Source organism: Nilaparvata lugens, chromosome X (assembly GCF_014356525.2).
Source record: "Nilaparvata lugens isolate BPH chromosome X, ASM1435652v1, whole genome shotgun sequence".
Taxonomy (NCBI): Eukaryota; Metazoa; Arthropoda; class Insecta; order Hemiptera; family Delphacidae; genus Nilaparvata; species Nilaparvata lugens.
In genome coordinates this window covers 3,049,359-3,065,733 of record NC_052518.1, presented here as the reverse complement: position 1 = coordinate 3,065,733, position 16,375 = coordinate 3,049,359, and the positions used below count along the sequence as shown (strand labels likewise).

General features: G+C 33.6%; 2 protein-coding genes across 3 annotated transcripts in view; one reads left to right on the top strand and one right to left on the bottom strand.

Annotated features, from left to right (window-relative positions):
* Positions 1–1,804, bottom strand: part of LOC111045884 (ubiquitin carboxyl-terminal hydrolase 2) — a 51,724-nt gene extending 49,920 nt beyond the window's left edge. Inside the window, exon 1 of one of the 2 annotated variants that reach the window (XM_022331363.2) lies at positions 1,572–1,804. The gene's annotated coding sequence lies outside the window, so the exon portion shown is untranslated. The other variant, XM_022331364.2, reaches the window with a different exon arrangement.
* Positions 1,805–2,083: 279 nt separating this feature from the next.
* LOC111045885 (trifunctional enzyme subunit beta, mitochondrial) overlaps positions 2,084–16,375 on the top strand; it is a 47,441-nt gene continuing 33,149 nt past the window's right edge. Inside the window, exons 1-3 of the mRNA XM_039442239.1 lie at positions 2,084–2,224; positions 10,046–10,214; positions 15,705–15,892. Coding sequence (XP_039298173.1) covers positions 2,161–2,224; positions 10,046–10,214; positions 15,705–15,892 — 421 coding nt within the window. The 5' untranslated portion in view covers positions 2,084–2,160. The remainder of the gene's footprint in view (positions 2,225–10,045; positions 10,215–15,704; positions 15,893–16,375) is intronic.

The following is a 16,375-nucleotide window of genomic DNA, read 5'->3' as shown; positions in this document are numbered from 1 at the left end:
AGCTTGCTCAATACTTTTTTTGTAGGTGGATTTGGCCCGACGGTATCTTTCTCTGTGTCATCGCCGTTGCCACGCTCACATCTATCTTTTAGGGGAAGCATGATTCTCTTGAGTCTGACACCATCTGACACTATGGTGGTGGAATGTAGGGAATAAAGACATATAGTGATAGCGTATTGAATACACTAAGGGGCCCTCCAAGCGGAATAGACGCGACAAACTTTTTGGTTTGTTCAGAGGATGCATAGTCTCTTATGTGGAACTTATGCAGATTTGCAATCGTATACTGTTCCCCGCAAGAGGCTATGTGTTCTGTAACCAGCAAAAAGGCCCGGCGGGAATTCGACCGATATTCCGTCGCGTCTATTCCGCCCGTACTGTAGGAGTCTTATGAGAGTTTTACACATGGTACTCTCTGCTGAGAAGAGCAGAAATCTATTGATTCTTCCTTGGGGCACGCCATATTTAGCTAATATTTCAGTTCTCTCGCTTTTATATGGCATATGACCACTTGTATCCTCTAGCTCCGCTAGTGTTACAGATATTGATTGTAAGGAGGTAAAGTAGACAATCAAATCCTTACAATCAATATCTGTAACACTCTAAATTTTAAAATATATTTCATAACAAATTCTTGCAACAATAGTCGCTGCTAGTGGTTTGTATGGAACGAACTTGCCAATTCCCAAAAGTATGTTGCACGCAATTCTGTTGAATCATGCTTGTAAACTGTTGACCCAATTCTTGCAAACTCACTTTTTAAATTCCTAGACAACTGGGTGAATGGTGTGAATTGGGTTCCTATGTGACTGCCTTCACATGTAGTTTAGGAAAATCATGAAAATTGCATTTTTTTTTGAATACAGGGCCCTTACTTTTGAACCGCTCATTTTATACTAAAATTGAACTGTACCTTTTTTGTTCAGAATCGCCAGATACCTACATTACCAGAATAAAATTTCGACCGAGTTGAACATATATAGAAGCGGAAAGTGAAGGCTGTGTAATCGTTCCCTTACTGTTGTTAATCCAGCTAGAACTTAAAATTGCTGACATGTTAGAAAAGTGAAACTTCAAAAGTCCGCACCAACTCAATCAATATACAAAAGCATATCTAGGGTTCTAGGTAACATCTCAAGGTGATAGTCTATCTAATACAGTATACAGTACAATGAATACAACGTTAGGATATAATTATATCTAATACAACCTACCATAAATGAATAAATGAAGAATTCGAAATTTAGCTGTAGGCTATTAATTCCAAAATTAACATGAATGCGAATGTTAATCAGGTTAAATTTGAGCTACTTTTGTTTATTATTAATTGGATAATTTGTGAGGATTTCATGACAGATGAAGTTAGTGTAGGTATATTCAGATTAATACCGTACCATAATTCCGCAAAATTTTCATGGATTGAAGACATTAACGAGCCAGATAGATTGCAACCAGAATCTTTCAGTAATGAACTAAGTTAACCAGGAAGGTGAAGTAAAATTTAGCATTGAAAAGATAGTGTGAGTGGTTAGAAATAAACTCAAGGAAACATTGAAAAAATGGAAACTCACCTTCCCAAGAGCATTAACACTAATCAATAATGCTAATTTATTATTCCGAATACTGTTGCTAAGAGATAAAACCATTGACATCAATCATAATTAATCTTCCAAATTTTTATAACTATTTAGTTATCGTACTGTATTAGAGTTTAATGGGGCACGTACAGAAATAACCTACAAGCTACCAATCAAAATGTTGTGAATTGTGAATACAAGACGAACTTAACAAAATACCCAATATGGGACTGCGGTTCTAGCTCGGAACAGATGTAGAAAGACATATCCTGAGAGAAATGTCCAAATTTAATGGTCGTCCATTAAGGAGAGCAATCTCATTTCTCAAACGCTTCGCGTCTGAGTGCATTATGTCTGGATACGACATATTTTGAAAACTTGAAATTGCTCGAACAAAAGCAGTATTTTAATCAGCTTTTTCGAAAATTATACTTACAAGATACTCAAGTTTTTAATGTTAATAATGATGAGAAGGACCCCACACAAGATTACCTGTTCATTCCTATTTTCTAGAAATTTTCTAAATTTAAGTTTTTGTTTCACTGGTTACGATTGGCATAATTTTCTTGTCATAACTGAAGTCATGGCTGCCCTGGTTAGACATAATTTAATTCCGGCGAAAGGTAGTGCTACCCTCTCGTTAAATGGTAAGTGATTATGAATGATTATTTTTATTTTCTATGATCTACCAACCTGGATTTTATAACCACTAGAAACTTGGCAGTACTACAAACTCCCTAACTAACCTTTCATTATCAGGGTCAATTAGGACTACTTAGTCAATGATTTGGCATTTTTATAGTTCAGAATATTGAATGCGCTTTGGTTTAAGAATTATTCTTTACTAAATCGTTCATTATTCAATTTATATGAACTTTCTTGACTATACTAAACGTCAAATCATGTTGTTGATACTTCAAAAATGTTCACTAAGTTACCTATTTACATTAAAAATGTATGGTAGCTCAAGTATTATCAAGGCATGTCGAAAGACAACATCTGGGTGAAAAAGCTACACCACCACGCTGTTCCCAGATTTCCAGAGTGATAATAATCGTCAAAAAAATTCCATTCTTTTCTTGACGTTATCCCGCCAGGCCATACAAATACTAGCCTTTAAAGTTACGGCTTTGAATACATCTATTATGCACAATAATTGTTCCACATCATACTAATAAATTAATTTGTATGGATTTTGTTGGTGGGGAGGTCCTTGCGGGAAGGTCCCACGTCCCACCTCGCCTGAATGTATAGGATATAAAGCTTGATTCACTCACATCTTGACAATGAACCGTGATAATATAATTCCCAGGAGTTCTAATTGGACTATTCGCATTCAACCCGGCCAAGTGAGTGAATAATTATAATAGAACTTATGGGAATTATGTTGTGTGCGAACCCAGCTAAGTCCTTCAATGGACTTTATGACTGTCATACTTCAGCCAGGACTTACTTGATACTTCTGTAGTCGTCCCCAGCAGCAAGGGCTGCGGGAATCGTCTTTTCATCTTCCATTTTGTAGGGTCGTACCCCTACATCCCTTATGGTCTGTAGGCCTACCAATAGTTTAACGTGCCCATCCGATAAAACGGGAGTGACCATTCAATAGACAGCTTGAAATTAAATTAATAAGCGAAAAAGTTTGTGCCTGCATGATTGTCAGTGGCAGACAAGTCACAGCGTGGGTCTTTTATTCCATCTGCACGCGTGCGAGACCCAATTACTTGCGCAAGCGTGCATCCAATGTGATCATACACTAAGGCTATACAGCCCCTTCATTCTGCCTAACTCAAAAACTTTGTGATAATTTATCCAACAGCAGAAGATCAAATACGCTTCTGATCAAAAGTGTATCTCTAATACAACACTGTCTTTCCAATCACAGCTACATTGAGTTCCCAAATTTCTAGAAGTGGAATATGGTTCTGGTCCAGAATCATACAACATTTTAGGGAGCACTACTTCATCATACAGATTCATCTTGGCATCCCATGCCAGAACTAGAATGACCCACTAAAGACCTACTTTGAAGAACCTGAATAATCTACGCTTCAGCTACTCTAACCTTTTTACTTCAACTTCAAATCTTTAGATAATTTAACTAACAATACTATACGCTTCAGAACAACTGTGTCTCAAATATAACACACAGAACTTACAAACCTATTTACTATTTATCTAATGTTTCTGCTGCTGTATTACTTTTTTTGTGAATAAAATTCAAATTCAAATGATCTGAATTTGAATTTGAATTTTTGAAACAACCTGAGGTCTTTTGTTGGATGAGAGTGATACCCACATGAGCTCTAATCTTATGTGTGGGTAATGTGACGTATGATGATGAGAGATGAGTGGAAGAGCTACAGCTTTAGATGGGCTCCGAACCACCGAAAAGCAGTTTTTAGACTCAGATGGTATTTGGAGGAGTGGACTCTACAAGTGGTCACCGCACACAGAGTCATCGCCTCTTTAAGATGATTCATCAGTACATAGAGATCCCAGGTTCAAACCCTCTCATAACCAAAAGTTTTTTAACCAGATCACTCCTGTGCTATCGGATGGGCACGTTAAACTGTCGGTCGCGGCTGAAGTATGACAGACATAAGGCCCACTTAAATTATATATTCAGGTGGTGGGACCTTCCCGCAAGGGACTCCCCACCAACAAAAGCCATACGAATTTACTTTACTATCAGTACGTTAAGTATTGGTTTAGACGAAAAATGCTATTCTCCCATATACGAGAATATTCTGTCAAATGAACTAAAATAGCTCCATTCTTCTCGTATGATTTGTTGCTAGTTACTACAGCAATCCCGTTATCAATTTGTTTTTGACAGCTTCAGTGATAATGATTTGTTTCCAGAAAAATGTACAGTAGGAAATTGTATCTATTAAATTGATAAAGTCGCCAACAGGCAGAGTCATTTCTTGTATCGTTGGTATATTCCTTGGCCACATCGCTCGTACTTTTCACTAGGCGATTCCAGCTTACACGATTACAATAGTTTTTCAATTCAAATGAGCCCATATCCATTGCAGTCCTCAAACAACGAACTGTGAACGGGAAGTACAGGTCAGGCTTCAAATGTGAAAGAAGTCATTTGACTGATTTTTTTCGAAAATCTAGTTTTGAAAAGTCTATTTCATTATTGAATGAAAAAGTCTAAGAAATTGTAAAAAAAACCACAGATTTCATTAGCTAACTTACTTGGTTTGAAAGCGTGATACAGAGAGACATGTATTCATTGGTCGTGGGAAGCGTCCCTGTTCGATAATACTTCCATTAAGGGCCGTTTGCACAGTCTAAGTTTAAGCTAAAGCTTAAACCAAATCTGGATTTTTTTTTTTGGTTTAAACTAAAATTCCGTTTGCACAGTATCAGTTTGCACTCTGTATTGAGTTTAAACTCTGGGAAAGTTTAAACCTCCAAAGCAGGAGGTTTAAACCAAATAATTTGGATTAATTTGACATCTGTAAAGATTTGATGGGGAAACAGCTAATAGTCAATTATTTTTCGACGTTTGTTTTTAATGCTTCTGTAGACGATAATAATTATTTAGGTTATAGTGAATCATTATTGATTCAATGTGATTGATGAAGATGACTGTGAAGAAATTTTGGAACTGAGAAAAATTGGGCAAAAAACGAATCATTTAAATTTCTGGGATGATAGAGAATTTTTTAACGGTTTTGCTTGAGTAAAGCAAGTGCCAATTTGGTATTTGATTAAATAAGCCACTTGATAGAAAATAAGACAATTTTTATCAGTGATTTTTGATTAGAAATCATGTTTTTAATAACACATAACTGAGATATTTTGCTTTCGAGAGATTTCTAATAAACGAGGAAGACCGTAGTAGATTTAAGTAGATTTTCATAACAAAGTAAGGTTTTTATCTTACATTCTCGATTATATTTTTTGGTGCCAACTAAATATAAGTTTGTTTCTAATAGTAATATAGCATTTCATCATTTTTTGAAGAATTTCTTGATCGCTTTTCACTTTTATTACCGTACAGCTTACAGCTGTGTGGATTTTGAACCAGGAAATGGTAGCTACATAACCTCAATTTACTGATGGTTTGTAAACAAATAGCATATTTCCTGTAAAAATTACCCTTCCTGATATTATAAACGATGACATTCTATTACCAACTTAACGCTAAACTAGTATAACTTGAACTGGATTAGTAAATGCACTGAGAAAACCGATTAAAGTTTAAACTTTCAGATTAAGTTAATCGAATTTAGCAATCTATACTGTGCAAACGGCCCTAAGTGATCAAAATCTAAACGTGAATTGCCGATTACTGACCTATTTATATTGAATATCTTTCAGTATGTTGACTTGAATATTTTGATGCCAACTATCTGATTGATATGTTGCTGTGCCAGATATTTATAGATGATGATACTGGCTATCGATATCTTGGCGGTCCTTCCTGTTAATGTCAATGTTTCTTTCAATTTAAAACATTCTATAACTTTGATAACTCAGATTAACGTAGTTTCTGAATCCAGAAACTACTACTAATGAATGAAAAATTAGAACTGATGTCTGATTGGTGTAATGCTAATAAACTTGCTCTGAATTTGAACAAAACGCAAAACTTATCTGTATCTTATAATAACCTGAATTCAGGGCATTCTGTCAAATTTCTAGGCATCAATATACAGAAGGATAATATGACTTGCTACTTTCACTTTTTGTGTAGTTGAGAAGTTGATATTGTGGTAATTATTCATATTGAATGAAAAAGACTAAGAAATTGTCAAAAAACCACAGATTTATTGATACTTAGAAGGACCGGTTTCGGTTATTACACCATTGTCAATCTCTGATAAACTAAAGTTTAGTTATAAACTTCGATCTAACTAAATTAAAGTTTAGTTTATCAGAGATTGACAATGGTGTAATAACTGAAACCGGTCTTTCTAAGTATCAATAAATATGTGTTTTTGACAATTTCTTAGTCTTTTTCATTCAATATGAATATGAAATGGAAGTGTCATATTGACTGCACTATCCCCAAGGTAACAAGATGTGTTTTTATGTTGAGAAGATTAAAGGAAATAGTGTCTCAAAAATTTTTAGTAAATGTCTACTACAGTTATGTGCATTCACATCTTTTGTATGGAGCTATATTATGGGCCAATTGTAGTGATTCCCATTCACTTTTTGTGTTACAAAAAAAGCAATAAGAGCCATGTGTAATGTTCCTCCCGTTACGCACTGCAAGCCGATATTTGTTAGATTGAGAATTATGTGTTTGCCGTGTATTTTTATTTTTCAATGTTTATTATTTGTAAAGACTAACTTGCTCTCATTTCTCTAGTCATTTTGATGTGTTAATTCGCACAACACAAGAAATAGGTTGAATCTTGTCGAATATTGTCGGTACAAATCTAGTCATATTAGTTTTAGGGCATGTGCAATTAGGTTTTATAATCAGTTACAGTTACATATAGAGGCTTACTAGTGAGTGAATATAAACTTAAAATTAAGGATTTTCTAATAAGAAACTGTTTTTATACCAATGATGAATACTTTGCCTTCAATATGTAGAATTTTTAAGTCGTTGATGTGATGATTTGTTGTTGTTTTTATGTGGTATGATTATATATGTGATGATTCATGTAATTTTCTCATGATGTGGCCTATAAAAATTGTAATTTGTACATTTACTATTAATTATTTATTATTATTTTCATTCTATTGCTATTATTTATAATATAAAAGATATCATTTCGTTATTATATCCAATTAAATAAATGTATGTATCTTGGTTTAAGTGCAGGAGCATATACTTATATTTATTTTTTGTAAAGCTTTTTTGTATTTTGTTTTTGGCAAACAAATAAATAAATAAATTTGTCTTTGGCAATAAATGGATTTTGATTTAATTTGAATGATTAATGATAATGCTATATTGTTTGCGTAAATACTCTCAAATTATTGTATGAAAAATTCATGTTTTAGGCATGTTCTAATAACTGAAATTCAGCATACTAAACTATGAATTGTTGATAACATATTACTTAATAATGTTCATAGTCCTAGCGGAACTATCAATTTATTAATTTACTTCCTGATATTGCATTGGAGTTATCTGTAGTCACGTGAATCAATAATCAACCAACTGGCCCACTGCCAAATGAAAAATAGATTGATCAATAAGTCATTGAATTCAATTGATTGGAAGACAACTTTATCCGGATGTGAACTTGAGACTGTGTGTTATGAAATTGCTAGAGTACTGCCAGCATATTTTTTATATTCTGCTGATGTAGTGTTATGCCATAAACTTGAGCTATTCCTAAACAATATCTTGAAATTATTTCCCCAGCGAATTAAAGATGATAATGATGTATTTTTAATAGGGCTACTTGAAATTGAAATTGAAATTTATTCATAACACTGACAATTTACAAACAAAAATTAATGAACTTAACAAATCAGTACAATAATTTTGAAAAATAAAAAAACTAACATACATAATAAAATATTATCTTCTAATTCTATTTATATAAATGAAAATTTATTTATTTATTTACAATGCAAATGACACTAATGTAATAACATTGAAAGATGAAATAATTGAAAACTAACAAAAGCAATTGTTATGCAAAGCAAATTCAATTATTATGTAAAATTACTAGTACCCTTTTTTATATAAACACAACTATTTTCAAGCGCTTAATTTTGAAGATGATGAATATAAAACTTATTAATATTACATTATGATGAATTGAACTTATGACAGTTGATATTTCAATAGTTTTCTGTTTATGTAACTAGGAAATGTTATTTTTGCGCCAAGAAAAAACCTTTTTGATTATAATGAACAAAGTCATTGTACTGGGTGGCTCCAAAAAAAAGAATAAACACGTGAGTTTCAATAAGCTGTAACTTGAGTTGATACAATCTCACAAAAAATACTTATAACTTATATAGGCTATGTTATAAATACATTATATCGTTATGAGGGCAATTAATAATGGTATTGAGTTCGTGGTGCCCTGAAATATGTATATTTTCAAATGAATAATATCAAAACAAAACGCAAAACCTCTTGAATTTATGTGAAAATCGTAGAGAAATTCGTCAAGCCTCGTTTCCATTCTGGCAGTTTGCAATGTTACAATATCCTGCATCAGCACGTTGAGTGATTTACACAATTTGATACAAGCAAAGTTATTTTAGAACAATTTCAGCCTACCGTTTACATTCAGGTGTAAACTGTAAGAAAAGTGGGTGCAATGACATAGTAGCTCTAGTGGCCTTTAGCATCGATATAAAAATAACCAAAATATCATTATTTTTAGTATTTTCGCAAATCGAACATAAACACAAAGAATTTGAGGGTTGCAGAATCCAAATAAGATATCAGAAATCCCCTGTCTCCATTTTAAAGAAAGTTGGAGAAGCAGATATATTTATATTTATTCACAAAAAATATTTACAATACAATATATAAACAAAAATAAGCCATGGTATACACTTGAAATTACATAAATTTTGAAAATAAACAGTGGAAGCTTGTTAATAAAAATCAAATCACATCGTTTTATCAACTTTAAGAAACATTTATTTTTTAATCCCCGTAAAAAATCTCTACTTATATCACAATATTTAAACATTGTTAAATAATTGAAGCATAATTAAAGAAGATGAATTTTGATAGCAAATGGTATTTGGTTTTATAGTATGAAATGTTCTATTAACTGTGAATGCTGTAGGCAAAAATGTAGACACCTAACCTAACTTAGACCTTGATACCACAAAAATATATGTTCAAGCAAATCCGGATAATCCAATATAATTGTAAATAAATAATACATATCTTCTTAAAATGTATGACTATAAATTCAGGGCTACTTTTTTTGTTTATAAAATAGAATTAAAGTAAATAGATAAATTAATAAAATAATAGTTTAATAATACAAAATCTATTATTTTATTAATTTTATAGGGTACTTTAATTCTATTTTATAAATGTAGTACACATAGACGTGAGTCATACCATAGCCACATCTAATACAAGGCTCCGGCCTACGATATTGCAACGTCGCAGTGTAGGCCTAGAATCTAATACATCATTGGTGAAAAAGATCAGCTGGTATTTTTTTTTTTAATTTTTTCACCAACACTGCGACGTTGCAATATCGTAGGCCGGGGCCTTGTATTAGAGGTGGCTATGGTATGACTCTCGTCTATGTGTACTACATTTATAAAATAGAATTAAAGTACCCTTTGAAATTAAGAAAATAATAGATTTAGTATTCTTAATCTATTATTTTATTAATTTATTTTCTATAATTCTATTTTATAAACAAAAAAAGTGTTTTTCTATTTCACAATGCGAAGAGATGACACTAAAAACAGTGTTTTTTTGTAGGGGGTCAATTTATGTATTATTTCTCAATATAATATTCAATCCAAATAATGTTTGATCTTTTGCACAGGTGTTCGAGCGATTTGCAGTACTCCAGTGGTCCATTCCCCACGGAAAGGAGCTCCGGACCGCACCGGAAAGAATATAGTTTTCGTTGATGGAGTCCGGTCGCCATTCCTGCTTTCTGGAACCGATTACTCCAAATTGATGGCTTACGACTTGGCCAGACACTCACTTCTGTAAGATCATTATGTTCATTGTTCATTATGTCACCTGGTCATATGGGACATATATATGAATCATATATTTATCTCATATTGATCAGGATTTTAGAGTTTTAAAATTAAAAAAGTTCAATGAACAGTGTTTTTGTCTTTGAACAATCTTTGTCAGAAAGATTGTTTATTTCATTTGTTGTCAATATTAACGTAGCTTCTCGTTTGTTTCTAATAACAAAGGGCCGCCTGTGCGACAGATAAAAATATGTACTTGAAATGGCTTTCATGTTTGGCATTGACTGAGTTTATATTAATACCCAAAATTTAGCTTTTGGGCAGAGCTCGTTCGTTAGGACTGTGAGTAAAGTCCGGCTGATCCAGTGAAAAAGGCTAGATTTCGTTTCGTTTTATAATACAGTTATTCTGTCACAGATCGGGCAGTTTAAAAATAATTGTATTGTTAAGGGAGACGGGTTCTGAGCCTATTCATTGGTTCAGTTAATTTTTGTTCTTTTAAAATACTAACTGTAAAGTCGCGATTAAACCAGTGGATGCCAAAGGGGGAAGCCATATTCAAAAGGTAGGTGACTACTGGATAAGATCATTGTTCTTAATTTTCATAACCACAAAGATTGAATCATCATTAGCAGCAAGCGAGTGTTTTCCCCATTAATTTCATATCAATAATGTTTTTATAATAAAATTAATCTTGTTTGTTTAAATTTTAAAGACTCATTAAAGTTCTAGTTTTTCTGTTCTCTTTTGTTATCATAGTTCTTTCCCTCCTTACATAATTGGTGAAGGCTCATCATGCTTACAATTATATAGGGTGATTATAACATGACTTTACAACTTTGAAAGCACATAAATATTTATTGAAATTACTTACAGAATTGAGAAAGGTGTCATTTTGTTACAAATCACTTCAAGTTTAAGGTGTGGGTGTTATTTTGGTTCGATGTGACAGCCGTTGGTAATGCGACATACATCCTACCGGTAATCGATTGCTCGCCACACTTGTACCAGTAACTTGTGCAACCGCAGCGATCCGAATGTGATCCGATTTTAGAGATCATTAAAATTATCTGGTAGAGGCGGAACATAAACCTTATCCTCAATAAAACCCCACAGGAAGAAATCCATCGGTGTTAAATCCAGTGAGCGAGGTGGCCATGCAATTGGCCCTGCACGGCAAAACCAGCGAAGTTGAAAGCAATTTAAATAAAAAACACAATTGAAAGCAATTGTCTAGAAAATCCCAAACTTCTCCATGAAAATGAGGTGGTACACCGTCATGCTGAAAGTAAAAGGGCACTTGTTCATCTTTTTTCAATTTCATGGAGAACTTCGGGATTTTCTAGACAATTGCTTTCAACTTTTTGGATTGAAAATTTTGTGAAAATGTAGAAGACATAAACCTAATGTTACCTAAATTTGGGAGAGAAATTTTACAAGGTATTCTTAGTTTTTCTCTCTCGATCTGTGCTTCATTTTAAAAAAAATAATAAAGAATAAACTTCGCTGGATTTGCCGTGCAGGGCCAATTGCTTGGCCACCTCGCTCACTGGATTTAACACCGATGGATTTCTTCCTGTGTGGTTTCATTAAGGATAAGATTTATGTTCCGCCTCCACCAGACAATCTTAATGACCTCCGAAATCGGATCACAATCAGATCGCTGCGGTTGCACAAGTTATGCTGGTACGATGTGGCAAGAAATCGATTATCGGTGGGATGTATGTTGCATTACCAACGGCTGTCACATCCAACCAAAATAACACCATCACCTTAACCTTGAAGTGTTTTGTAAAAAAATGACACCTTTCTCAATTCTTTGAGGGCCGTTTTCCGAGCTCGGGATTTGGCTAAGTTCTAGACTTTAAACAGCTGGAGTCAGAAAATTGGCTTTCCGAAACGGGGCGTAGTCGTAGTCATTGTCATAGTCACATTTGAATTAAATTTCAAAAAACTAGAAAATTAAACACAAAATAAAATAGTGTAAAGCTTCAGCTATTTTGAATTATCTAGAAATGTTTAATTTCGTCAAGGAAAAACGTTTCCAATTATAGAAATGAGAAAATAAAAACTGCAACTACTGTTATAGAAACTGCGACTACGCCCCGTTTTGGAAAGCTAATTTTCTGACTCCAGCTGTTTAAAGTCTAGAACTCAGCTAAATCACGAGCTCGGAAGCCGGGCCTAAGTAATTTCAATAAATATTTATGTGTTTTCAAAGTTGTAAAGTCTTTTTATAATCACTCTGTATTTCTAGTTTGTATATTATCATGTCAAGAAGTCAGTATTGTCTGAATGTAGGCTTGCTATCACAAGCGAGTTCCCAATGACAACTACTACTCCAACTGAACAGTGTTTATTTATTTATTTATTTATCATTTACAATCAACTTAAGGACAAAGAAACAGACTACAATCCAAAACTTCTTTTCATCCCAATTTCATAAAATAAATTGTCCAAATAAAGGTTATGTGCGACTTTTCAATTCTTCACTAACTTCCACATTGAAACAAAACACAAACACTTGAAACAATTAATTTTGAATTTAGAAAGATTAAGATCCCGCCTATCTCAAATGTTTGACCCTTAATTTTGTAGCCACCACTGTACTATCTCTTGGAAGTACAGTAAAATTCATTCGCAAACTGTATACCGTTGTGAACATTTTTCTACCTCAGTACAGTTTAGATTTGGTTGTATTTTGATAGGTTATTCCAATGGTTAGTCCTCTAGAGGTTATTCTATCATTCTTGTAAAGAATATTTTGAAAGGACTTGAATAAAAGTTGTAGTAGAGTCCCAAACAATGAGTATTATTTCGAGGTTCTTCAATGGCTTCTGGGTGTTTTTCAAATATTCCCATCTAAAAGTGTGTAAGCTTACAGACTTACCCGCCACGAACACGCGCATTCCGATTTTGATAAGCTTATTAAGTTTCAAGTTTTTATTGGGCCAGTTGAACATAGAGAACATATTAGACCTGTATTTGTACAAAACCAGTAAGATACAGATATAATAAGCATAGCATCAGCTGATCAAAAGCGAAATGCACGTGTTCGTGGCGCATAAGTCTGTAAGCACCTTAAGAATTGACGCATGAGTAGACCTATAAGGTACTGTGAATAGAAATATTTAATTCTAATCATGAAAATTTATCATTTGATTATAAATATAGCTTATCAATATTAATTATGAAATATTCAATTCCAGATTCAAATTCGATTATCATTAAGTTCAAACTATAGTTATTAAGATATACTATAGTGAGGTCTACGTTATAATGGTAGTGGAGAATGATAGGAGAACAACGTTGCCGATCCTCTGTCTTGTCATTGCCTTCTATAGACGGTAGCTGATTGATGTAATATTAACTTTTTGTGTAGTTGAGAAGTTGATATTGTGGTAATTATTCATATTGTATGAAAAAGACTAAGAAATTGTCAAAAAAACACAGATTTATTGATACTTAGAAACTGAAACTAAAAGTTTTAGTTTCTCAGAGATTGACAATGGTGTAATAACCGAAACCGGTCTTTCTAAGTATCAATAAATCGGTGTTTTTTTTGACAATTTCTTAGTCTTTTTCATACAATATGAATAATTACCACAATATAAACTTCTCAACTACACAAAAAGTTAATATTACAATAAACCTGTATCAGTTACCGTCTATTAGAAGGCAATGACAAGACACAGAGGATCGGCAACGTTGTTCTCCTATCATTCTCCACTGCCATAATAACGTAGACCTCACTATAGTATATCTTAATAACTGTAGAATGAACTTAATGGTAATCAAAATTGAATCTCTAATTGAATATTTCATAATTAATATTGAAAAGCTATTTTTATTATCAAATGATAAATTTTCATGATTAGGATTAAATATTTCTATTCACAATACCTTATAGGTATTAAATAATCAGTTATGCGTAAGCAAGAAATTATATTTTTCAATAATTTCATAATTAAAATGAAATATTTTGTTTATTAATTATCAATTCTACATTGTTAAAAGAGGATCTACCAACAAAGCAAAGCGAGAAACAGATAGCGCTATCCGCTTTGTTGAATGATAGACAAGGATAGCGATACCGTTGCTAATCAAACACTGCCATTATTACGTGGACCTCACTATAGTATTGTTCTCAGCGCTCTGTTTTGAATGACGAGGACTTTTGCAAAATGTACTTGTGGTGCTGAACCCGATGCTGCAATGCCGTATCTCAGATGATAGACAAAATAAGGCATGGTATGCCATGAATGATGTTTTTCCCCCAGTATGTTTCTCTGCCATTATAACGTGGACCTCACTGTACAAACATGAAAAACTTAATTCTCAAGTTGGTAGGATCTGGATTGAACCATTGTATGTTCAATCATAACATATTTAGTAAATTAAGGTTCGAAGGCTCTTCTAAATTCGCCTTCTATGTTAATACTAACAAATTACATATTACAAATGCCAACATATTCTTTCTCATATCCATCCCTATTATTATGACTGTTTATTTGTTTTTTCATTTTCCCCACAGAATATTATTATAAAGTAGTTATGACTGCCAAGTAAACCTCTTAGGCCGTTTGCACACTGGGCCACCATGGAAGCGCTTCCACGGAAGCGCCACCACATGGTAGCATTGTCTCTTATCTGTCACTGCACACTAGAGCCACCAGCCGAGCTTCCAGGAATGTGGTTGCTCGAGCCGCCGATTTTGTGTCACCACCAGACTGTCGCGCCACCACGTCATACCATTGAGCATTATCTGTCATTGCACACTAGAGCCACCAGCTACCAGCGACCACAAAATCATCTCCAGTACAGTTTCAATTCAAATCAAGTTCAGTATAGTTGTCTGTTGAAGTCGTCGTAATGAATAGTGAACAATTTGATACAGAAAGGTTCATTCTTGAAGTTGAAAGTAGACCAGTTATATGGGACATGTCTTCAAAATTAAAAGCAGACCGGGATGTGAAGAAAAATTCTTGGAGGGAGCTGGTAAATCTTTTTATTGAGAAATATAACATGACAGAAAATGAACAAAATGAATTTGGTAAGTTGTATAACTACTTTTCTTGAGCATTATTCATTATATTATTCAACATATGCCAATAGTCGTGCTTCTTCCACGTCCATTCTTGAACTGATGATGAGTTAACTAGTGAACTGGAGTGATGAGTCAAGTGGTGGCTGCGTGGTGGCGGCTATAGTGTGCAATGCTATCAAATTTCTATGGTGGCCCAGTGTGCAAAGGGCCTTAAGCGTCGTTGAGCTGAGCTATTATCAATTGTATGTTTATACTTAACAATCATATTTTTATAGTTCTTTCATATTTTACTTTGTTTTTAAAGTATCGTAAATTCCTTTATTTAAACCAGTGAATCTTAACTGTTGATTTATTTCGACGGACAAATCATCCATCTATGTATATGCAACATATTATTTTGTAAATCTGCTTTTTTATGAATAAATAAATCTGAATTTGATGTATTTCAGGGGCCTGTTGAAGAAGACTGGAGTACCAAAAGAAGTGATCGACTATATTGTTTACGGCACAGTAATCCAGGAAGTGAAAACAAGCAACATTGGTCGTGAAGCTGCTCTAGCGGCTGGATTTTCCGATAAAACACCAGCGCATACTGTAACAATGGCGTGTATCAGCTCTAACCAGGGCATTACCACAGGTAAATTTCATTATCTATAATACCGGTTCCGGCATAAAAACCTGACGATTTTTGAGGGATAGTAATTAAAGTGTGTTTCGTACAATTAAAACATGTAATATATCAAATTAAAGATCAAATTTTGCAATTTACAGTGAATTACATAGATTACTCAAAAAGTTTTTTAATTTGGAGATGATGTCATCCAAATGATTTCCGTTACTTTTCACACACTCACTTAACCTAATTCTAAATTTTGCCATTGCTCGCTCAATCATCACTTGTAGAATTGCTTCGATTTCTTGTTGAATTGCTTCCTTTAGTTCTGAGGATTATTGGCTGCCCAATAATGGTAATTTTGTTTATTCACAAATCCCGGCAAATGAAAATGTGCCTCGTCACTTGAAAGAATAATGTCATCCTGGTGGACATTTCGAGAATGATCTCGCAAGCGGCTTTGCGATGTACCCAATCATTTGGATTAAGTTGTTGCGCTATCATTAT